This window comes from Lytechinus pictus, chromosome 17 (assembly GCF_037042905.1).
Source record: "Lytechinus pictus isolate F3 Inbred chromosome 17, Lp3.0, whole genome shotgun sequence".
NCBI lineage: Eukaryota > Metazoa > Echinodermata > Echinoidea > Temnopleuroida > Toxopneustidae > Lytechinus > Lytechinus pictus.
This window is the reverse complement of record NC_087261.1, coordinates 3,252,239-3,278,506: the sequence shown is the minus strand read 5'-3', so window position 1 is coordinate 3,278,506 and position 26,268 is coordinate 3,252,239. Positions and strand designations below refer to the sequence as shown.

General features: G+C 36.0%; 1 protein-coding gene across 1 annotated transcript; it reads right to left on the bottom strand.

Annotated features, from left to right (window-relative positions):
* Nucleotides 1-18,873: 18,873 nt before the first annotated feature.
* LOC135157218 (uncharacterized) lies at nucleotides 18,874-21,842 on the bottom strand. Its single transcript, XM_064112153.1, has 2 exons — nucleotides 21,834-21,842; nucleotides 18,874-19,443 (listed from the first exon to the last, which is right to left on the bottom strand). Exons 1-2 carry the CDS (start codon nucleotides 21,840-21,842, stop codon nucleotides 18,874-18,876), a joined length of 579 nt encoding a protein of 192 aa, XP_063968223.1.
* Nucleotides 21,843-26,268: the final 4,426 nt, after the last annotated feature.

Genomic DNA, 26,268 nt, shown 5'->3' with positions numbered 1-26,268 from the left:
TATCAGTAAATCAACTTATTCAATGTGCAATGTGATCAATCAAACATTCATTTTTTTCAATTAATTATTTCATTAATCATTAAATTTCTTGGTAATCATTGAAAAAAACCTGACCATCAGCCACCGGTCACTTGGCAGTTAAGTTTTGAATAGGCTACAATGCAGGAAGTGAGACAGAGAGAGGGGGGGGGGGCTGGGAAATGGAGGTGGAGAGGGGAGGGTACATATGACTTTTAATTTGTAAAAGAAAAAAAAAGAAGAGGAATGCCCTTTTAACCAAGTCTTAGCATATCTCGCCCTCTTGCTTGTAACGGGTACCATCACATTACTCTGACTCTCACAAACACACTTCTGAGGTTCACAAGATGAATATGCTACAATAAAATTACAATTCCTGTTCACTCATGCATTACATTTCAATTAAGTAACTCATGAAATTTGCCTAAGAAACCAAAACTTATCTCACTCATTAATTTAGCTTAACAAGTTCAAAAGGACTAACCACTCAAAAAAACTGTAAGGCTAATTCCTGCCCAGCCTAGCTGAGCTTAGTCTCTCAGGAGGAGGGGGGGGGGGGTTTGAGATTGAGAGAGGGGTTGCTAAATGTTCTGTTGACCTTTATCCCATCAACGTACTTCACCTACCTCATATTACCCCCTCTTCTCCTGACTGTCGTGAACACATTGTTGAGATCCACATGATAAGACAAAATGCTGCACCCAATTCATGATCACTCATGCATTAAATTTCAATTTAATAACGCATTAAATTTTCACAAACAACAAACTGATCACAACTGATCTTTAATTCACCAAATAACCATCAACTTTGCAAGTACCAAACAAAAAAACCTGAAAGAGATTGGAAGGCTAATTCCAGCCCACCCTAATTTTCATACCCTTTGTTTCAGTGGGCAGTGTTCGCTCAAGCATGAATAGTTTTCCAACTTTTTGGTGTCATTTGAAAGTTGACTTTATAGGCTTTCCATATCTATAAGTCTTTCCCCCCAAAGTGGTATACATTTTTTTATTTGGCAGCCATTTCAAAAGTGTATAGTTTTTTTTGGGACGCACTGTATACTACTACTACAACTATACTACTACTACTACTACTACTACTACTACTACTACTACTACTACTACTACTACTACTACTACTACTACTACTACTACTACTACTACTACTACTACTACTACTACTACTACTACTATTACTACTGCTACTACTATCACTACTACTATACTACTACTACTACTACTACTACAACTATACTACTATACTACTACTACTACTACTACTACTACTACTACTACTACTACTACTACTACTACTACTACTACTACTACTACTACTACTACTACTACTACTACTGCTAATACTACTACTACTACTACGGTGGCGCATAGCTCAGTCGGTATAGCGGGGGATTCGTATTCAGGTGACCCGGGTTCGATTCCCACTTGGTGCGCTAGTGCCCTTTGGTAAGGCTTTAAACCTCAGTACCAGGTCCTTCGGAGAGGACCTTAAGCCGTCGGTCCTCTGGTTGCTTGCTTACAAGCATTCATGCTTTCTTAGCAATCAGGTAAAAAATCACCACCAATCAATCAATCAATACTATTACTACCACTTCTACTACTACTACTGCTACTACTACTACTGCTACTACTACCACTACTACTTCTTCTTGAAAGAAGTAGTAGTAGTAGTAGTAGAAGTAGTGATACTCTCACCTGCATTACGCGATTCAATATAGCAGCAGTGCTGACTCTGAAAACTACTACTACTTCTACTATTACTACTACTACTACTTCCACTTCTACTTTTTCTTGGAAGAAATAGTCTAAAATGTTGCAAATCATCAGCGTATTGAGGAAAAGTAAAAAAAGGGAGATATTTGCTTTGAAAACAATTTCGGAAGCGTAGCTCATCATGCCCAACAATTTCGAGAAATTTTGGGAGCGAGTGAAGCAAATGTACAAACAAGTGGAGCGCCTCTGGCAGTCTCACCTGCATCACGCCATTTAATATAGCCATTCAATTTAGATAAAATGTCGAAATTTGGCTCGCTCGCAACTTTTTATAAATTTTGCCCGATACGCCATATCAGTGTCCCCACAAAAGTAATGGCTCATTACGCCACTGCTCGTGTACAAGTTTGTTAATACCTATCAATGAAATTTAGTCTAACGTCTACACCATGACACTGCTTGATGAATATTGCAGATTTCATATTTAGTTGGCTAACCACCGTTATTCTGGTTTACTGACGGTTGGTCTAATATTACTTGGTCTAATCATCAGATGGGCTAACAACATTCGGGTTAAACCCACTTAGTCCAATTCTCTTTTTGGTCTAATGACCACTTGGTTTAATATCCACTTGGTCTAATGACCACTTGGTATAATAGCCAATTGGTCTAGTGACCACTTGGTCTAATAGCCAATTGGTCTAATAACCACTTGGACTAATAGCCACTTGGTCTTATGACCACTTGGTATAATAGCCACTTGATCTAATGACCACTTGGTCTAACAGCCACTTGGTCTAATGCCCAGTTGGGCTAATCGTCACTTGGTCTAATAGCATTTGGTCTAATACCAGTTGGTCTAATCCTCACTTGGTCCATTATTCATTTGGTCTATATTGCAGTTGGTCTAATGTGCAGTTGGTCTAATTTCCATTTCGGCTAATTTCCACTTGGTCTAATTTCCAGATAGTCTAACATTCATTTCGTCTACATGCCATTTGGTCTAATTTGTAAAGTCTGTATGGTGACTTGTTTTCAATTTTTCTGGTGAAATTTTTAAAGTTACTTTCTGCGCGCCGGCTTCGAATCTTCACACGCGCGCCCCTCGATATTGGAGTATAGTTAGAGTGACGTATATTTCCATCACCAAATTTTGAAAATATGGGGATGAAAAAAAATTTTTGGGATTAAACAAACTTTGGGGATAATTTTTTGTCTGTTTTAGGGGATTTTTAAGGTTTTGGTGAAAAACAATAAAATTTGCTATTTTCTGTAAAATAATGTATACGATCTACTGTTAATAGATAGTTAACACTGGCTTAAACCAATCATGGTTCCCAACTCCCCCCCCCCAAAAAAAAAAAAAAAAATCCCTGATTTTTTTCTGATGAAGTTAAAAAAATCCTTGATAATTATTTAAACCAATTCCCAGTTTCTAATGCTTTCTAAGTTGTCGCAATGAATTACATGTATTATTATTTTGTATACATGTATATACGCATATTATTATTATGTACCAGTAGGCCTATACTTGTATTGTAGTAAAAGAGGCTACACTAAAAAAAACATATCTTGTCATTCAATGAATGTTGTTTTAATAAACAACAAAATATAAGAGTCTGACTGACTATCGTGCTTTCGACTTTTGTGCCGATCAAAATTCCCTGATTTTTTTCCTTATTTGAGGCATTTTCCCTTGATTTGAGACAATTCTCTGATTTTTCCCCGACTGGAAAAACGTTTTAAAAAATCCCTGATTTCTTTGATTTCCCTGATGGGGTGGGAACCCTGCCAATCCATTTTAAGGAGGAGGGGAAGAAGTAGAACAAAAAAAAAACCAGAATGAGAAGATATATAAGATGAATGACTACTGTGGTGATAACTGATAAAGGTCTGCAAGCGTAGACTATACTATGTTATTACACGTCAGAATGATGTGGCTGCTACCAAGATGGTCGCAGTGATGTTGTCGCAGCTAACCCAATAGACCTGTATAGTGTTATCAAACTATATCTAACTAACTTGTCTGTTATTTGCCTCCAAACTAACTATTGAAATAACTAAACAAAATATTCATAACAAAATTATATGATATCTAATGGCTTTGTAACTTTTGGAATCCCCCAAACTGCATAACTATTGCTTATTCTCCATCAAGTTCACGTATCGTCCGTAATGGTGCATCACAATGGTTTAAAAGAGGCATAAACATGTTTACCAGATACGGATCCACACAATCAATTACATTATATTTTCGTTCCTTTCTTCATAATAATGTTATTCTGATGAAACCCCGCCATTCGACCATCATAAGCTACAAGGTCCCCAACTTATTGTTCTGTAAATGTGCATGCAGTGATGTAATGATTATGAGTATGATATAATTTTCATCATCATCTATATAATCGATATATAGACCTAATTATAATAATAACGGAGATGCCGTGGCCGAGTGGTCTAAGGCGCCTGGCTATAAATGAAAAAGTCCGGGGTTTCGATCCTCGGCCGCGGCAGCTATGCCCGTGAGCAGGGCATTTTAATCTACAATGCTCTTTTATCTTGCTTTCAAATAAATGGAAATGCGATATGCATTTTTGGTAACTAGGTGTGATTTAATTTTTTTTATTTTATAAAAATCATACTTGATTAGAATAATTCATTTGATGAGCGGCTATCTCGTGATCGATAGTCCTTCACGGTGAGGCTTTGCGCCCACCAGCTCTACCCCAGCTCTACCCCTCCGGATCTTGGCGATATGTATTTACTGATGCATGGTGTTTATCCATAACGTATCATTATAGATAAATAATAAATGATGATAAATGATTTTATATTAGAATAAATGGACATTAGACCAAGTGACGATTAAACCAAGTGGTCATTAGACCATTTGGCTATTAGACCAAGTAGTCATTAGACCGATGAATATTAGACCAAGTGGTCATTGGACCAATTGGATATTAGACCAAGTGGAAATTAGACTAAATGGAAATTAGACCAAGTTGAAATTAGACCAAACGGTCATTAGACCATGAGCCAATTAGACGAAATGAAAATTAGACCAAGTGAAATTTAGCCGAAGTGGAAATTAGACCAAGTGGTGTTAAACCAACTGGAAATTAGACGAATTAGATATTAGACCAAGTGGGAATTAGACGAATTGGATATTAGACGAACTGGTTGTAGACGAAATGAGTTTAGACTCTGTGAAGTTGGACGAACTGACAAGTAGACCAAGTGGTATTAGACCATCCGATAATTCATCTTTAATCTATCAAGATACGACTCAATTTTACTTTTAATAACAGCGTCGTAATGAGAGGAAAAATTAGGCCGTATACAAGATGTATGGGGCAAATTACTATAAAGTCACAAAAGAGTGAAGTAAGCGAGCAAAGCATTAAATGATCTTTTTAATGCAAAAAAGTGATAGATTTTGACATATTAATAAGAAATTTACCCAAGTTTCCTTTTTTTCTCTTGGTCGTGTAAATCTTCTCCAAGCCTCCCCCCCCCCTCACAAGTACGCAAGTGTTTCATATTACAAAACGAATGAAATGGTAATCAGATAAATAAAGAACCCATGAATCTGAACTTTGATTCACTAGGCTTAGTGCAAAAGCTCCATCCCTTTATTATAATATAGCACCAGCAGTCAAACGCTTGGAAGCAATTTTTCCGTAATTATTTATATACGGTAAATGATGAAATCCTATTACAGGTACATGCAATTCTCAAAATGGATATCGAGCCTACATGAATTATATCATCTTTATAACAACATTATTGTCTATTAATCGAATGTTCGAATATTCCTAAATCATTTACCTTTCAATAAAAGTTCGAAAAATTGTAGACCCTTGACTAAAGAAAATAAAATTTAATGAAAGAAATGTACTGTACATCGGAGACATAATAAACACACGATTAAAAAAACCCCAAGAGATTGATAACGATTCAGTTTCTATTGACTTTATTGAAATAAATTACTGTAACGATAAATTGAATATATAACGTGTAGTAAATAAATAATTTAAAAAAAAACATGCATAAGTATTCTATCACACAATAACACAATGTAATGCGTACGGGGCCTGAGTAACAAGGTAGCGAGTCTTTGACTGCTACAAAAAGTACAAGAAGACATTCTACACTAGAATCTTGAAAGAAATTACGATAATTACCTGTACTATGTAATGAATCACGTAAACTCGAATCGAAAATTTTAGAAAATGGTAAGCTGAGTTAATTTGCATTACATAATGCAAGACATGTATAGCATAGAGAACATCACTTGAAACAAAAATCTACCATCTGTTATTCTAAAGCAGCTCAATGATAAATAAAACATTTTATATGTCACCAAGGTGCTAAAAACGCAAACGAATCAAAATCTAGATTTACAGAAAGTATAAATTAAGACAATCTCCATTTGGAATAAAGGAAAAAACATGTATTTTTATTAACTAAAAACAAACTATTTCATGTATACTTTTGATTAAACTTTCATAACCGTAATCACGATCGATTGCTATAAACTGCATGGAAATGTCTCATAAATTTTAACTTGAATAACAGGAACGTTAATGAAACATTTTCAACGAAAATATTATAATTCATAGCAGTATAGGCCCCACTTCAGGCAAGAAAATCGGAATTAAAAAAATTGTTCATTCATATCACCCTATATAGACATGATAGAATGAATTAAAAATAGACACTCAATGCCCTTGACCATGTTGAACTCGACAATATCCAGTCAGAGTATTGTGGGTAATTACATATTTATAAATACATTCTTTATGCACATGTTACATAACAGAGATAACCTATAAAACATACCAGGCTTGAAGGTTACCCATTAGTTTACATATGATGTAATCTTGACGAAATTCTTGCAGATGTTGAATTAATTTAAGTAATGATTTCTTTGCGTAATTATTGGTTTATCCTACTCCTTATCATAATTTTGATGATAAAGAGTATATACTTATATATTCGCTCTCAGCAATCGTCTTTTCAAAATGTCATGACATTTGGCGAAACAAAAACATAAGTATAGGCCTACCGATTGATCGAGGGAGTGAGTGGTACCGTTAAAGAGGGGGGGGGGGGGGTGGGTATGTAATCTGTAGCTGAACAGGATACTATCATGAACTTATGTCTTCACAATTTATGGTTCGTATTATAAATGATATGTTTATAATCTGATTTATCTGAAAGGCAAGAATTGTCAAAATGATTAATTTGAATATGTAACATTCATTAACAATCACTTCGATGAAATTCCCTCTAAAATATTCAATATCATAACTTTCAAGGTTAAAGTTTATATCAATTTCCACCATATGCATAGGCCTGTTTTACAAATCAACTACAGATACACTATAAAATATGTACGATAATAAAAAAAACCCATTATCTGGACTGGAAATGAGGGAATTCACTAAAGGCAGCACTGCTTGTCGGAGCGTGGATCCCCACGAATGTTTTGAGGCCTATAGAGATCTGGGGCCCGCTGCATAAAACTTTTTACCTGAGAAAACTCAGGTTGTTTTTACCAGAGATTTTCGCCCTGTGTTAAAGTCAATGGCATAAATCAGACTAACCTTAGTTTTCATTTTTTCCCAGAGTTTTCTCAGGTAAAATCTTTATGCAACAGGCCACAGCATGACGAACGCTAAATGCCTCATTATGTTGGAACTTTAAAACAATATTTTTTTTCTCCTGCAGGCGTAGCTCACATGAGTTTCAAAATATTATCCATTAATATTACTAGTATCCGAACGAATCTAAAGAACACTATACCTTTGTAAGTATCGAGTCCTATTATTGAATGAATACGATTAAATACAGACATTGATGTTGTTATTATGAATCTTACACTAGAACAAGGTGATGCTTTAGAACTGATAATTTCAATATGAAATACCGAAATGTTCTTTTAAAGAACTACAAGTACCTGAACCCACATAGGCAATTTTAGGCGTTACATGCATATTAAAGAATAATTCAAACACATGAACTGAACTGAATTTAAGATATGTGTTTCTGCTTTTTTTTCTGGCACACACACGCCACCGATACGGGTACGTCATATGGAACGTATGGAGACGTTTCATCACCCGGGACTGCCCGGCGAAGAACACGTCGGTTCTCGTATACCTCCTTGCAAGCCGAGGTAGATCGAATGCCTGGGAGCTCGGCGATGGCTTGAAAGTTGATTAGCCTACTGAAGTGGCATCGTGAACATTGACAGTGAGCCTGAGGGATGATGACGGGGAACCTGTCAGGATCTTCGTCTTCAGTATGGTAGGACCACGGGCATAGGCTCAAGTCTCTGGGCAATGTGGGTTCCAATGGCAGCGTTGGACAACACTGAGTATCACTCCGACGCGCTGAACGGACCGATGACTCCACATCAGCGCGGATACGGTCCCATTCATCAAGGCTCACGTAAGGTACAGAGACATCGTAACTCACGTTGGACCAGAATACTCTCCTGGGAAGGTCCAGGTCCCCAATGACTGATCGAGCTTCCCGGTGTGTTGGCAGGGATTGGACTAATGTTACAGTCCCGACGACAGAAAGGCAAAGTAGAAGACGGATCCTCGACTCCTGTAAAAACAACCAAATGGACAATAATTAGATCTAGGCCTTTATGTGAACCAGCAAATCCTGATTGGATTCCATCGTCGATATACAGATTTGCATCGGTGATGCAAAATTGTAGTTCTAGCAACTAAGGAACTTTTTGTTGACTTCATTTACATTTATATCTGGAGTTGTTTACATGTATTTATTTATATATAAAGTAACGGTTGATGGGCATGGGCTAGCGCCATGAGCGTCTCTGGACGGTATATATGCGCTCAATATAAGACATCACTATTATTATTATTATCATTACTACTACTACTACTAATACTACTACTACTATTATTATTATTATTATTATAAATACAAAAGTGGATGGCTAAAAAGTTTTGAAGTAATTTTTAATATCTCAAAAAGAAAACAATTTATTAGGCCTATTTATAGTAAAACATATTTAAAAGAATATGAACAAAGTCGATTAAGTCAATCTGGTAGAAATATTCAAAATGGTTGTAACCAGTGGCGGACCGTGACCCGGAGGAAACAAAGCATCGGGGGGGGGGGGGGCACAGCATTGTTCACAGACAATGCTGTGCCCCCCCCCCCCAATGCTTTGTCTCCCCCGGGTCACGGTACGCTACTGGTTGTAACTAACAGTGCTATTCCCCAGTCTTTTCTTTCGAAAAAATGATCTGTGACACGAAATTAGGCTCCATTTAGGCCTACATGATTGAAGACAATTCACCATCATCTCCATGATTATGTAACCCAGCATACTCAATGTAAGCTATAATTGGCAAATATTCATCTTCGACAAAACATTATTTTGAGAATGGCTTTTCGTTTGCCTGGTTTTGAGGATGTATATATCCAATGGACGAACTGTTAAGACACTGGTTCTATGTTGTTGCTGGTGAAATGGGCGACAAATATAATTATCTATCGATATATTGTCTATTAATTGTTGATTTCGAACGTAGATACATTTCTTTTTTTATGAGATAGGTACAAACAAGTGACAAAAATCCATAAAAGTAAGAATGAAACGGAGAGAAAAAAGAAACAGTATGAAATACATACCATCATTAACGCACAAGTGAAAAGATTGCTGTGTTGTAAGAAAACAATATATGGTTCACAAGATGTGGCTAAGTAGACTCCTTTATAATTCTCCAGATCGGCTATCAAACGGCAGGATAAGAATGCTTTAGATGGAAAAAATGATATATTCAAATTCGTTTACCTGTTTCGGATGTGTGACGGTAAGGTATGATGTCCTCAGCTTTTATAAGAATTGCAGAGCCAAATTTAGGTATTCATTCAAATTGGGATTTTTGAAGAACCTCATCGTCTCAATAAGACATTGGTGTCGTAGACTTTGCGGAATTCATCTTCCTTTAAATTGGAAGAATGTCGTCACCCTCACTGTAATCTATCCATTTCTCTCATAAACTTGGTAAAAATAGAGTACACCCTTCGGCTAGGTCTTACACCATATACATGATATAGGACATACGGCTTTTTCGCACAGGAACTGATGTCAGAAATCGAATTTCCCCCCGGCAGCGGTCATTTTCAAAATGTCCCTCCTTCATGTCTTTGGTCCTAAAGTAAACACACTACTCCTTCGGATATGTATTTAAACGATTCACTTTATGGCATTTTGCGACCAATAAAAACTAAAGATGCAATGTTATTTAGAAAGTAAATATTGATTCATTGGATAATACGATAATCTGAGCGCACGTGGCGAGCAAGAACTTGGGATGCATGCAGTAGAAACGGCATGACGGATGTGACTATTTACTGTCTTCATTCAATTTACTTACACACTTAGGCACAAAATAATACTCTATAAAGGCCACTTTACTTTATGATGTGTATTTTTAGAATGTGGATGTCTGCATCGGGGCCTACTGCTTTTAAAACAAAATACGGAATTCAAAGAAAAAACTATTTATTGTAGCAATTGATTGATTCATCCAGTATTAACATCTTCTTCGTTTAATAGCGATAGGGTTAAAAGTAAACATTGAATAGCAGGGATATAGAATAATCTGGAACCTTGAATGGGAAATCAGAAATATATGCCAATATTTCATTTCATTTTCCACTTGCCAATCAAATACAAGCATGAAGCTCATTCTTATATACATTTTAGTTAAATGATAAAAACAGAATAATCTAAAGTTTTATGCTGTAGTCACACCGGTGCAACCAACTCCAGACCGAATTCTTTTTCGATTTCAATTTGTTATATTTCATTTTCAACAAAACAAAGTAGAGTGGTCAAAAATTGTTACAATGACATTTGCAAATGAAACGTATACAAAGAATATAAATTGAGGCATGTACAATATATGATATTTTTTTCGTAAGTAATACAAAAGAAAGTGTTATATAAATGTATATGTAAGCAAATTATCATTTAACATTATAAACATCTGAGAAAATGGAGGGGTCCAGTCAAAAGCAAATGCTTGTATTGCGTGGACCCCTCTATATAATTGTTGTAGAATTACCTACGACGATGGACACATAGGTGACAGTATAGAGAAGAGATGAAGAACAAAACAAGGCGATGTTGTGTCTCGTTCACTTGTTAAAGTAACAAAAAAATATCGTGATTTGCGAGGGCACGCAACAGAATTGTATCAAAAATTCATTGTAAAATATCTGGAATGGAATAACAAATTAACATTTGTCATAAGAGTCTTACACCTAGATTTTAACGTTGACCTGAAAATGACCTTTGAACTTACCATGTGACCTCTGAACACAATAACATGCATGTCTTCTAAGTACATCTACCATCCAAGTTTGAGTGAAAAAGTGAGTTACGGTTGCGGAGTTATGTGTCATAAGAGAGTCTTGCACGTAAACTATAACGTTGACCTGAAAATGACCTTTGACCTTACCATGTGATCTCCGACTGCAGTATAACATGCAGGTTCCTTAAGTACATCTACCATCCAAGTTTGGTTGAAAAGTGGCTAACGGTTGAGGAGTTATGTGTCATAATGTTTGTGACGGACATACGTACGACATTTGGATCCCTCAGTCTCGCCTTCATCTCTGGTGAGCGAGGCAAAAACAAAGAACATAGGCCAAGAGCTTTAGGTCGAAATTTCAGGTTAACAAGCTAATTTTTGTCTATTTTTTTGTCTGACTATATAGGCGCCGCTTTTCTGACGGCGACGGCATTTAGGACAATTATTTATGTTTAAATTTGACAAAAAAATCCTTCCACGTGTATTTCATTCTATGTTTCCTCTTAATCGGTCTTTTCCAAATTACCCTTCTACACAGCAAAAACTGTGGTGTTAACCAGTGTACATAGAGGACCACACCAGTTATTTTACACCGGTGTTAAATTGATGGTGTTAGTTTTACACCTATATGTGTTATTACAACACCTATGGTTGTTACATTTACACTCTTTGGTGTTATGTTCAATCTCTAGGGTGTTATTTTAACACCTCAGGGTGTGGTCCTCTATTAACACCAATTGGTGTCAGTTTTAACACCACAGTTTTTACAGTGTAGGCAATCTAACGAATTTCATTTACCCCGTTTTAGAACTTTATTGGCAAAGAGTACATTTATGTTCGACGGCCCGAGATTTTGGAACTACCTCGACAATACATAGAAAAACAGCCCTTTTCTACATTTTTTAAAAAGACAACTGAAAAAAGTTCCTTCAGAGGTCTTCATAAGTAATTCTCGCTCCTTCATTATTCTCTCAGACATCAAGTTATTTTATTTGTCTTTATCATTTTGTTTTATTCTCTTTTCGGTCGCAAATATTTCTGTTTCTATTTAAGTTTATTTTTCTTTTTTGTCGTCCTGTTTTTTTCGTTTTATTTAACTCTTATTTAGTTTTGTCTTGTTCCGTGTGTTATCTTGTACTTTTTATCTCTTCAGTTAAGTCTCCGTAGGCAAATAGCAACTATTTCGTCTCTTGCTCTCTCTCCTCTTTTCTCTTCCTGAGGAAGGTTCACATTATACAAGCTATGCTTTTGAGTGAATCTCCCATTTCCACATATACCTTTTTTACTATTTAAATCATGTATTATAATTTGTCTACAAAATGTACCATATTTTTTTAAATATATTTCTTTATATGTTTATTATCATTGATGTTGTTGCATATAATCATAATGACAATGATTTGTATCGTAAATATGTGTTATAAATAATGTATGAAAATGATTTGCATCAATATTTATGTCAATTCTGTTGGAAATAAAATCTGAATCTGAATAGCCCTTTTTACCACGTTAAACCATGAGACATGCACCAAATTGGATGTCTAGGGTGGATAATGAGCGAGTTATGTCCATTTTCTGTGAATGACGGCCATTTTGGACGCCATCTTGGATTACGGAAAACCCTCAAGGAAGATATATGAGGACTTTATTCTAGACACATTTCTGGACCTATCCTGTAAAAAAAATCGGTTTGTTACCAAAAATTTCAATGTTGAACTACTTGAGAGCATTAGGTTTAACCTAATAATCTTGGCCTACAAGAAAAAAAAAAGGAAACACATACGAGGGATATAAAATAAAAGAGATCAAGAAAGATAACAGAGCAGGACTTCTACGTGCGGCTACATGAAATGGTGAATTTAATGATATAATTATTCAAAATTGAGGAAATTATGCCCTGTATGATTTAAGGAAATGATTTTTAAGTTTGTTTTTAAAAGAACTGAATGACGGGCTACTAATGATATCTTCACTGAGGGAATTCCAGAATCGCGGTCATCATACCTCAATCGACTACAGACCGAATAATCGACTACAGACCGGATAACAGACCCCCGATCGACTAGTAATTTACGTATCACCAATGACATGCCTTCGGTTTCGTTGATGTGACTGAACATAGATTAAAGTAAATTTACCTAAAGTGTATTGGCGGATGGGGGGGGGGGGGGGGAAGGGGGGAGGGGGTGGGAAGGGCGCATCCGGCCTGTGTCCCCCTCCCTCCTCTTTTGATAGTTATAGTCAATATTTTTAATGCAAAGTTGCCGTTCATATACTGTGCCCCCCCCCCTTTGAGAATAAAATCAAATGTTTTTAATGGGAAATGGCGTACATACACAAGCGAGGACCTTTTTTGCTGGTCAAATTTCACGTGGGACAAATGACCTTCATTTTTAGTGAAAAATTTTTCCTAGCGAATTGTGCCCCCCCCCTTTAGAAAGAAATTTCCTAGCGAATTGTGCCCCCCCCCCCTTTAGAAAATCTTGGATTTTATTTCCATGATAATTTGAAATAATTAAAAGGACGAGAAAATAAAGAGAAAAGGTATTTGAAATTCAGACACGAGATTAAAGAAACGAAATTCGATTTAAGTGACGTTGTTCTCTGAGTGGGACACAGAAAGCATTGAAGAGTTTACTCAGCAAAAGTAAAAATTGTTTTTCTCTTCCCCCAAAATTGCACAATATGCTCGTTTGAGAAAATCCACTATAAAGGGCACATCATTTTGATATTTTTAATACAAAAATCTAGTTTCGTGAAAGATTTTGACATAATGATAAGAACTTACCCTGGTTTCCTTTCTTTTTTTTCTTGGTCGTCTAAATCTTGAGGGTCCATGTTTCTCCAAGACCCCCATTTTGTACGCAAGTGTTGTATTTTACGAAACGAATGAAATGGTAGTTAGAGGGGCCAAAAATGTCGCGAAATTGCAAGATTGTAATAGTGATATGTACTTTCGGCGAATTTAGACCTATCAAATTTGAAATAATCTTTAAGTACCCTAAAAGAAGTCGAAGTGCTATAAATTCAACATGAATCAAAACTTTGATTCATCCAGCTTCAATGTAACAGCGCTATGGCTATATATTATAGCATCAGTAGATAAACGCTTGTAAATAATTTCTCCATAATCATATTTATACTATACGGTATGCTGTACACTCTAAATATATTGGGTCAAAATGCTCCATGAGGGTAATTATGTGTCCAACCAACATTAGGCATTTCTTTTGAGCATTTTTATTAATCAAGTGTGATGAAAATCTTGTCCATTCTAAAGTAATTGCTGCTTATTATTAACCTTTCTGGACAATATAATATGCTTCCCGCAATGGGTAATATACTGCCCCAAATTGGTTGGACACATAATTACCCTTGCTTGTTGAAATTTTACCAATATTTTTTTTACAGTGTACTTGCACTCCCATTAATAGGTGTATGCAATTCTCATATGGATATCAAATATACCAGAATTATTTTATCATGAAACAATAATGGTAAACAAATCTAATGTTTGAGTATTCCCAAATCATTGTTTGAATAAAAGTCGAAACAAATGCAAGGGCGTAGGCTGGGGGCAGATAATTTCCAACACTGGTATGGCAAGCAAATCGAAATTGGTACCCCTTCTGCTTTCAACAGCTGATTTTCCAAACTTTAGTTCCCCCTCTCCAAGTTGTGCACCCCATTCCACTTTAGTTCCACCTACCCAAGATGTGCACCCCATTCCACTTTAGTTCCACCTCCCCATGCTCAAACCAGCCCACGCCCTTTAATGTAGGCCCTTTACTGAATGAAATAAAATCTTAATGAGAGAAATGTATATCAGAGACATAATAAACACACGATAAAAAAAAAACAAGAGATTAATATCGATTCAGTTTCTATTGACTTTATTGAAATAAATTACTGTAACCATGGTAACGATAAATTGAATATATAACGTGTAGTAAATAAATAATTCCACAAAAACATGCATAAGTATTCTCTCACACAATAACACAATGTAATGCGTATACGGAGCCTGAGTTACAAGGTAGCGAGTCTTTGACTTCCACACAAATGGCAAGAAAATATCTTACACCAGAAAAGTGAATGAAACTCCGATAATTACCTGCACTATGTAATGAATTACGTAAATTCAAAAAGAAAACTTAGAAAATAGTCAGCTGTGTTAATTTGCATATTATATAGCATAGGAAACAGCACTTGAAACAAAAATGTACCATATGTTAATCTAAAGCAGCCCAATGATAAATAAAACATTTGTATGTCACAAGGAATTATAGAAAGTATCAAGACAAGGCAATAACTTAAGACAATTTCCATTTGGAATAAAGGAAAAGACATGGATATCTTTTAACTGAAAGCACACTTCATTTTTATATACTTTTGATTAAGTTTACATTAACCGTAATCGTGATCAATTGCTATAGACTGCATGGAAATGTCTCATAAACTTCAACTCCAATATTAAACAGGTATTTAAAATGAAACATTTTCAATGAAAACAATATAATTTATAACAGTATAGGCCCTACTTCAAGCATGAAAATCGGAATATTAAAAAAATGAAAACGCAATGCCCTTGAAGATGTTGAACTCGACAATATCCAGGCAGTGTATTATGGGTAATTACATATTGTATAAATACATTCTTTATGCACATGTTACATAGTAGAGATAACATATATAACATACCAGGCTTGAAGGTTACCCATTAGTTTCCATACAGTGGCGTACCGTGGGTCACGGCATGGGGGGGGGGGCACCAGCAAAGATTTTGAGTCACTTAGTGAGCGCGCGAAGCGCGCTCAGTTGCCAAGTATACTGACCTAATAGAGACATTTTAAGGACAGTGCCATTAAGCGGATCACTGATACATAATGCGAGCGCGAGCTGAATTTTGTTTACATTCAGACCTTAAAAGGGACATTATAAGCAAATTTTTGTAAGTATGATACGTACTTTTCTCGCTAAACAAACAATGCGAGCGCGAAGCGCGAGCTGAAATTTTTCTATTTATTGACTCCCAAACAGGGACATTTTAAGGACTATGTTTTATGAATCCATTAAGAGTACACATATCTCACCATAGTCATTTAATGCGAGTGCCAAGCGCATGCTAATTTTGTTAGAATTACATCTAAACACATGAAGAACTTTTTATAGTCATTTTAATCATGATTATCATACGCATCTCACTAATCAAATATTGCGAGCGCGAAGCGCGAGCTGAAAATTTAGGAAATCCAGACCTGAAGAGGGGACATTTTAAAGGACTGATTTTAGGAATTCATGAAGAGCAGACGTATCTTACCAATCCACTAATGCGAACGTAAGCACGGAAAGGAAATGTTTTATATTAAGAACTTAAAATGGGGCAGTCATGAAAAAGAAGCATATGTCACTACATAAAACAATAATTCGAAGTGCGAGGAAATATATTTGGTGTATATTGACTTGAAAACGGGATGTTTTAGCACAACAGGATTATATATCTCGTTAATCAGACAATGCGAGCAACAAGAACAATGAAGACATGCATTGGCCCTGAGCAAATTATGTTTCACAAAGTTATGAACAAAATGTTTTTTATGTAATACAGTGCGTATCAAAAAAAGGTTACACTGAGAAAAAATTCTGTTTAATTATACATTTGTAATATCCTGAAGATTTTCCCACATTTTAATATTGGTACAGATCCATTTAAGCAAATGAAGATATAACTGTCGAAAAATATTTCCGCTTGAGTGAGCACCACTTACTTTTGAAAAGTTAGTGAAAAATGATTTGCGCAGAACTTTATAATAGTTATGCGAATAAAGTAGACCTTAATAATGAAGATCACGTGGAATTTAGCTAGTAAAATTGATTTGAAGATATCTTTTACCCTTTTTAACTTGTTTCCTTGCCCAAAACACTTTGAAGAGTGCATTGTGCCCCAACCCACTCCTCCACACACCGAGGCCATCGTGACGATATTTGCTTAACACTGAGCTGTGATTTACATGAAATTGCTTAGGCTTGATTTTCATTTTGTTAATCATTGTCAAGCTTGGGAAGTGTGGAGAAACAAGTATTAAATGACAAATGAAAAGTAAACCCACTTTAAATTATTAAAACTTAGTGAACAAATGATGGAGATGTCTGATATATACTTTTGTTCAGATTCAGTTATGTCCTCAGATCTAGCTGGCACAAAAAGGGTATAGGTTGTGCTTAATAGGTGTTGAAATTTCAATTTGGGTTGCAAAATTGTTACAAAATGCTTGAATGTATCCGTTTTATTTCAATTGACTAAAAGTGCAAGGGAAATATATGAGAAATTTTTCGCAGTGTAAGTTTGATTTCGCCCTTTCCCCTTGTCACAGCGTGAAAACAAGCGTTTCTGCACAAACAGATTTCTGCGAGCTTTACAAAATGGACAGTGCTCACTTAAGTGTAACATTCTGTCAAAACTTTTACTTTCATTGGATAGATGAAACCCAAACCCGAGATTATACGTGAACAAATTACACACATGTTGTATATTTTTTAATTCCCAGGGCTTTTTCAAAGTGTAAACTTTTTTTTGATACGCACTGTATAACATAACATAATCATAACATTATATTGAACAATACTTTCTTCTTTCCCACTACGTTTCTCTCCCTTTTTCCCTGTTTTTCTAATTTTCCCCGTTTTTTTTTTTAGCCAGTCGATGGGGGGGGGGGGGGGGGGCACGTGCCCCCCATGCCCCCCGTAGTTACGCCACTGTTTACATATGATGTAATCTTGACGAAATTCTTGCAGGTATTGAAGTAATTTAAGCAATGATTTCTTTGCGTAATTATTGGTACATTCTACTCCTAATCATAATGTTGATGATAAAGATTATATATTTCTATACTCGCTCTCAGCAATCGTCTTTTCAAAATGTCATGACATTTGGCGAAACAAAAATATAAGTATAGGTCTACCGATTGATTGAGGGAGTGAGTGATGGTACCGATAAAGGGGGGGGGGTATGTAATCTGTAGCTGAACAGGATACTATCATAAACTTATGTCTTCACAATTTATGGTTCGTATTATAAATATGTTTGTAATCCGATTTATCTGAAAGGCAAAAATTGTCAAAATGATTAATTTGAATATGTAACATTCATTAACAATCACTTCGATGAAATTCCCTCTAAAATATTTAATATTGTAGTTTTCAAGGTTCAAGTTTATATAAATTTCCACCATATGCATAAGCCTTTTTTACAAATCAACGACAGATACATTATAAAATATGTACGATAATTAAAACAAAAAACCTTATCTGGACTGGAAATGAGGGAATTCCCTAAAAGAAACACTGCTTGTCGGAGCGTGGATCCCCCACCACTGTTTTGAGGCCTACAGAGATCTGGCGAACGCTAAAGGCCTCATTATGTTGGAACTTTAACAAAATATGTTTTTCTCCTGCAGGCTGTAGCTCACATGAGTTTTAAAATATTATCCATTAATATTACTAGTATACAAACGAATACAAAGAACATTATACTTTTGTAATTACGAAGTCCTATCAATGAATAAATACGATTAAATACAGACATTGATGTTGTTATTATGAATCTTACACTAGAACAAGGTGATGCTTTAAAACTGATAATTTCAATATGAAATACCAACATGTTCTTTTAAAGAACTACAAGTAGCTGAACCCACATAGGCACTTTTAGGCGTTACATGTTAAAGAATAACTGAAACACATGAACTGAACTGGATTTAAGATATGTGTTTCTGGCACACACACGCCACCGATACGGGTACGTCATATGGAACGTATGGAGACGTTTCATCACCCGGGACTGCCCGGCGAAGAACACGTCGGTTCTCATATACCTCCTTGCAAGCCGAAGTAGATCGAATCCCTGGGAGCTCGGCGATGGCTTGGAAGTTGATTAGCCTACTGAAGTGGCATCGTGAACATTGACAGTAAGCCTGAGGAATGATGACGGGGAACCTGTCAGGATCTTCATCTTCAGTATGGTAGGACCACGGGCATAGGCTGAGGTCTCTGGGCAACGTGGGTTCCAATGGCAGCGTTGGACGACACTGAGTATCACTCCGACGCGCTAAACGGACCGATGACTCCACATCAGCGCGGATACGGTCCCATTCATCAAGGCTCACGTAAGGTACAGAGACATCGTAACTCACGTTGGACCAGAATACTCTCCTGGGAAGGTCCAGGTCCCCAATGACTGATCGAGCTTCCCGGTGTGTTGGCAGGGATTGGACTAATGTTATAGTCCCGACGACAGAAAGGCAAAGTAGAAGACGGATCCTCGACTCCTGTAAAAACAACCACATGGACAATTAGATCTAGGGCTATATGTGAACCAGCTAATCCTTATCGGATTCCATCGTCGATATACAGATTTGCATCGGTGATGCAAAACTGTAGTTCTAGCAACTTAAAAACTTTTTGTTGACTTCATTTACATTTATACCTGTAGTTGTTTATATGCATTTATGTATATCCAAAATAACAGTTGATGAGCTAGCGCCATTAGCGTCTCTGGACGGTATATGCGCTCAATATAAGACATCACTATTATTATTATTATTATTACTACTACTACTACTACTACCTCTACTCCTACTACTACTACTACTACTACTACTACTACTACTACTACCATGACTACTACTACTACTATTTTTATTATAAAAACAAAAGTGGATGGCGAAAAAGTTTTGAAGTAATATTGAATATCTAAAAAAAACCCAATTAATTAGGCCTATTTATAGTAAAACATATTTAAAAGAATATGAACATAGTCGGTTAAGTCGATCTGGTAGAAAAATTCAAAATGGTTATAACTATCATTACCATTCCCCAGTCTTTTCTTTCGAAATAATGATCTGTGACACGAAATTAGGCTCCATTTAGGCCTTCATGATTGAAGACAATTCACTATCATCTCCATGATTATGTAACCCAGCATACTCAATGTAAGCTATAATTGGCAAATATTGATCTTCAACAAAACATTATTTTGAGAATGGCTTTTCGTTTGCCTGTTTTTGAGGATGTATATATCCAGTGGATGAACTGTTAAGACAGTGCGTGGTACTATGTTGTTGCTGGTGAAATGGGCGACAAATATAATTATCTATCGATATATTGTCTATTAATTGTTGATTTCGAACATAGATATATTTCGTCTTTTATAATGAGATAGGTACAAACAAGTGACAAAAATCCATAAAAGAATGAAACAGAGAGAAAAAGAAATAACAGAAAATACATACCATCATTAACGCACAAGTGAAAAGAATACTGTGTATTAAAAAAACACTATATGGTTCACAAGATGTGGCTAAGTAGACTCCTTTATAGTTCTCCAGATCGGCTATCAAACGGCAGGATAAGAATCAGTGCTTTAGATTGAAAAAAAAAAGATATTCAAATTCTTTTACCTGTTTCGGATGTGTGACGGTAAGGTCTGATGTCCTCAGCTTTTATAAGAATTGCAGAGCCAAATTTAGGTATTCATTCAGCAAATTTGGGATTTTTGAAGAACCTCACTGTCTCAATAAGACACTGGTGGCGTAAACTTTGCGGAATTCCTGTTCATTTAAATTTGAAGAATGTCGTCACCCTCACTGTAATCTATCCATTTTTCTCATAACCTTGGTAAAAATATAGAGTACACCCTTCGGATAGGTCTTACACCATACAAGACATACGGCTTTTTCGCACAGGAACTGATGTCAGAAATCGAATTTGGCTCTTTTCCCCCGGCAGCGGTCATTTTCAAAATTTCCCTCTTTCATGTCTTTGGTTCTAAAGTAAACACACTACTCCTTCTGATATGTATTTAAACGATTCACTCTATTACATTTTGCGACCAATAAAAACTAAAGATGCGAGGTTAGAAAGTAAATATTGATTCATTGGATAATACAACAGATATGAGCGCACGTGGCGAGCAAGGACTTGCATGGGTGCAGTAGAAACGGATCTGACTATTTACTATCTTTATACATTTACACAAAAAAACAATGATCTTTAAAGGCCACTTTACTTTATGATGTGTATTTTTAGAATTTGGATGTCTGTATCGGGGCATACTACTTTTTAAAACAAAATACGGAAATCAGAGAGAAAAAAAGCTATTTATTGTAGCAATGGATTGATTCATCCATTATTAACACTTTCTTCGTTTAATTGCGATTGGGTTAATATTAAACATTGAACAGCAGGGATAATTATCTGAAACCTTGAATGGGAAATCATGCAGGTCCCCCAAGTCCAACATCCAAGTTTGGTTGAAAAATGACTTACGATTGCAGAGTTAGGTGTCATAATGTTCGTAACGGACGACATTTGGATCCCTCAGTCTCGCCTTCATGTTTGGTGGGCGAGACAAAAACAAAGAACAATAGGCCAAGAGCATTAGGTCAAAGTAGGCTTAAAGGTCAAGTCCACCCCAGAAAATTGTTGATTTGAATCGATAGAGAAAAATCAAACAAACATAACGCTGCAAATTTCATCGAAATCAGATGTAAAATAAGAAAGTTATGACATTTTTAAGTTTCGCTTATTTTTCACAAAACAGTTAAATGCACAACTCTGCCATTTTTACCTTTGCCATTTTTACCTCTGCCATTATTACCTCTGCCATTTTTACCTTTGCCATTTTTACCTTTGCCATTATTACCTATGCCATTTTTACCTTTGCCATTATTACCTATGCCATTTTTACCTCTGCCATTTTTACCCGGCACCGTTCACACACAGACCCACTATTTTTGATAGCCAATTGCTGATGATAAGCGACCTATACTTATTTCATTTAGGACGATTTATGTTTAAATTTGACAAAAATACCCTTCCAAGTGTATTTTTATTCTGTTTCCTCATAATCGGTCTTTTCCAAATTACCCTTCTAGGCAATCTAACGAATTTCATTAACCCCGTTTTAGAACTTTATTGGCAAAGAGTACATTTATGTTCGATGGCCCTAGATTTTGGAACTCCCTCGACAATAACATAGAAAAACAGCCCTTACCTACATTCTTTTAAAAGACAAATGAAAAAAGTTCTTACTTAAATCCTTCAGAGATCTTCATAAATAATTCCTGCTTCTTATTTTCTCCTCTCAGACATCAAGTTATTTTTTTGTCTTTATCATTTTTTTTATTCTCTTTTCGGTCGCAATTATTCCTGTTTTTATTTAAGTTTATTTTTCTTTTTTGTCGTCCTGTTTTTTTTTCGTTTTATTTAACTCTTATTTAGTTTTGTTTCGTTCCGTGTGTTATCTCGTTCTTTTTATCTCTTCAGTTAAGTCTCCGTAGGCAAATAGCAACTATTGCGTCTCTCGCTCTCTCTCCTCCTTTCTCTTCCTTAGGGAGGTTCACATTATACAAGCTATGTTTTTGAGTGAATCTCCCATTTCCACAGATACCTTTTTTTACTATTTAAATCATATACTATAATTTGTCTACAAAATGTTCCATATTTCGTATATTTCTTTATATGTTTATTATCATTGATGTTGTTGCATATAATCATAATGACAATGATTTGTATCGTAAATGTGTGTTATAAATGTATGAAAATGATTTGTATCAATATTTATGTCATTTCTGTTGAAAATAAAATCGAGGAAATTGAGGAAATGATGGCCTGTATGATTTAAGGAAATGATTTTTAAGTTTGTTTTTAAAAGAACTGAATGATGGGCTATTAATGATATCTTCACTAAGGGAGTTCCAGAATCTGAATAGCTCTTTTTACCCCGTTAAACCATGATATATGCACCAAATTGGATGTCTAGGATGGAGGATGAGTGAGTTATGTCCATTTTCTTTGAATGGCGGCCATTTTGGACGTCATCTTGGATTACGGAAACCCCTCAAGGAGGATATATGAGGACTTCTATTTTAGACATATTTCTGGACCTACATGTATCCTGAAAAAAATCAGCTTGTTACCAAAAATGTCCATGTTAAACTACTTGAGAGCATATGCTCTTGGCCTACAAGAAAAAAAAAAGGAAACACACACGAGGGATATGAAAATAAAAGGGAAAAGAGATAAAGAAAGATCATAGAGCAGGACTTCAACGCGCAGCTACATGAAATGGTGAATTTAAGGATATGGTTATTCAAAATTGAGGAAATGATGGTCTGTATGATTTAGGGAAATGATTTTTAAGTTTGTTTTTAAAAGAACTGAATGATGGGCTATTAATGATATCTTCACTGAGGGAGTTCCAGAATCTCGGACCATCTTACATAATCGACTACAGACCGAATAATCGACTACAGACTGGATAACCGACCCCAGACCGATTAACAATGTACGTATTACCAATGACATGCCTTCGGTTTCGTTGGCGTGACTGAACATAGCTTAAAGTAAATTTACTTTAAGTGCATTGGCGGATCGGGGGGGGGGGGGGGGGTTGGCGGATTGCACATCTCGCCCGTGCCCCCTCCTTTTTGATAGTCATAGTCAATCTTTTTAATGCAAAGATGCCGTTCATATACAAGTGTGCCCCCCCCCCCCCTTTGAGGATAATAAACAAATATATCAGGCTTTGAGAAAGTATAGTGGAATTATTTTACCTGAGGTTGGCCTGGCAATTAATATTTTTCCCGAGGGGCGAAGCCCCGAGGGAAATATGCTTTCGAATGAAACGCCTGATAGATTTGTTTTATATCCTCATTTATAACCAAATTCTATGCGCTGAGCTTGCAAAGTCCGGTTACTTTCGTCGAATTACCTACTTTTCTCCGAGCCACCGCGCTCAGCGGAACGCAGATTAGTGCCTGCGCCGACACATCGCGTGACTTGCCCGGGAGAGAGAGCTCGCTGGCCGGTGCGTCCGAGAGTTTAGCTAAAATCCAGTTTTCTGAAATAATGACGTCAGAATATTGGTATAGCGAAAAATATATCGAGGTCAGTCAGTCCGCAAGCCCCTGTGTTAATGAGCAAATGAGCAAGATTTATCCAAGTCCTCTCGTGGCTGAATTCATGTCCCTGCAAAATCTCGTGAATTGTGAGACTTTCTTTCTCAAAGAATTTAACCACTTTCTCCTTGAGTGATATTGATTATTTTTGTACCATGGGCAAGAGTAAATGTTACTCTTTTATATTGGTCATTTCTTTTGAATGAAATATTTTGATAAATAAGTGAATTTTTTACCTGAAAAGATGCATCAAACAGAATTTTCTTCCTCTGTTTTCACTTGCAAATTGTGCAACATTTTGTGTTTTAGGCACCAACATTATTTATATCATCAGAAAGCTCAAACTCTATACTTTCTTACAATGTCACTCTTGATATGTGGCATCTTTTAGATGGGTCTGCAGCCAGCTTTTTCCATCAAGATACAAGACGAGATTTCTGAAATTTCTGAGTAACATAAAATCCAGAGTTCTGATTGGCTGAATACTGTTTTCAAAACAAACAGGCGCGGGTAATTTGAAGAGATTACCACATGGTGAGTGTGACCTTGCAGAGGCCCAGTGTGGGGAACATTGGAATTTGCGTGGGTGTGTGGTCTCTATGACCAATCAGAGCGCAGTATTCTTGTTTTTGAGCTGCAAATTGTACTTGGCCTATGAAAAGCTGGCTGCTGACCCATCTAAAATACATCTTCTTATAAAAATCATATCATATTAAAGCTTAGATCTTCAGCTTTATCATGATCTAAAAATCATTTGTGCCCAAACAGAAATTAAGTGTGAAAACAACAACTTTTGTTGCGTGAAAAAATATTTTGTTTCATGTTTTAGATCAAATTTTTTTCCTATATCACAACATTCTTTTAAAAATCCAAACACGTGACCTGAAAGAATGATTCTTCTTCTTTACAAAGATACCAAAAACATGAAATTTGGTCAATATTTAGAGCAGTAATGGCCGAATAAAAAGAGGTGTTTTGGTTCGCACCAAGCTCATTAACTATGCAAAAACCCTCTAGTCATGAATATCACTTGGATAAAAGAAGCTCCTTTTTCAGGGCTTGCGGACTGACTGAGGTGACATGACGCAACATCATAGTTGAAATATATTCGGTCACATGATGCTATTTGAACCAATCACTGTACAAGATTCAATCTATGTAGGATATAAAAGCAAATATTTTTAATGGGAATATGGCGTACATAGACAAGTGAGGACTTTTTTTGGCTGGTCAAATTTCACGTGGGACAAATGACCTTCATTTTTAGTAAAACCCCGCTTTTTTGGTCAAATTTTCTTGGGGAATTGTAACCCCCACTTTGGAAAATCTTGGATTTTATTTCCATGACAATTTGAAATAAAAGGACGAGAAAATAAAGAGAAAAGGTATTTGAAATTCAGACGTACACAAGGTTAAGAAACGAAATTTGATTTCAGTGACGTTGTTCGCTGAGTGGGACACGAAGCATTAGGGCTTACTCAGCAAAAGTCATTTCTCTCTTCCCAAACAATTGCACAATATGCTCGTTTGAGAAAATCCACTTTGAGCAAATCATTTTGATATTTTTAATACAAAAATCTAATTTTGTGAAAGATTTTGACATAAAAATAACAATTTACCCTAGTTTCCTTTTTTTTCTTGGTCGTGTAAACCTTGAGGGTCCATGTTCCTCCAAGCCCCCCCCCCCCCCATTAGTACGCAAGTGTTTCATATTACAAACGAATGAAATGGTAGTAAATAAAGGGGCCAACAATGTCGCGAAATTGCAAGATTGGAATAGTGTACTTTTGGCGGATTTAGGCCTATCAAATTTGAAATAATCTTTAAATACCCTTAAAAAAAAATCAAAGTGCTATAAATTCGACATGAATCAAAACTTTGATTCATTTAGCTTCAATGTAACAGCGCTATATGGCTATGTATTATAGCAGCAGTAGATAAACGCTTGCAAATAATTTCTCCATATTCATATTTATACTATACGGTATGATGTACACTCTAAATATATTGGGTATAAATGCTCCATGAGGGTAATTATGTGTCCAACCAACATTGGGCATTTCTTTTGAGCATTTTTATTTATCAAGTGTGATGAAAATCTGGTCCATTCTAAAGTAATTGCTGGTTATTATTAACCTTTCTGGACAATATGCTTCCCGCATTGGGTAAAATACTGCCCCAAATTGGTTGGAC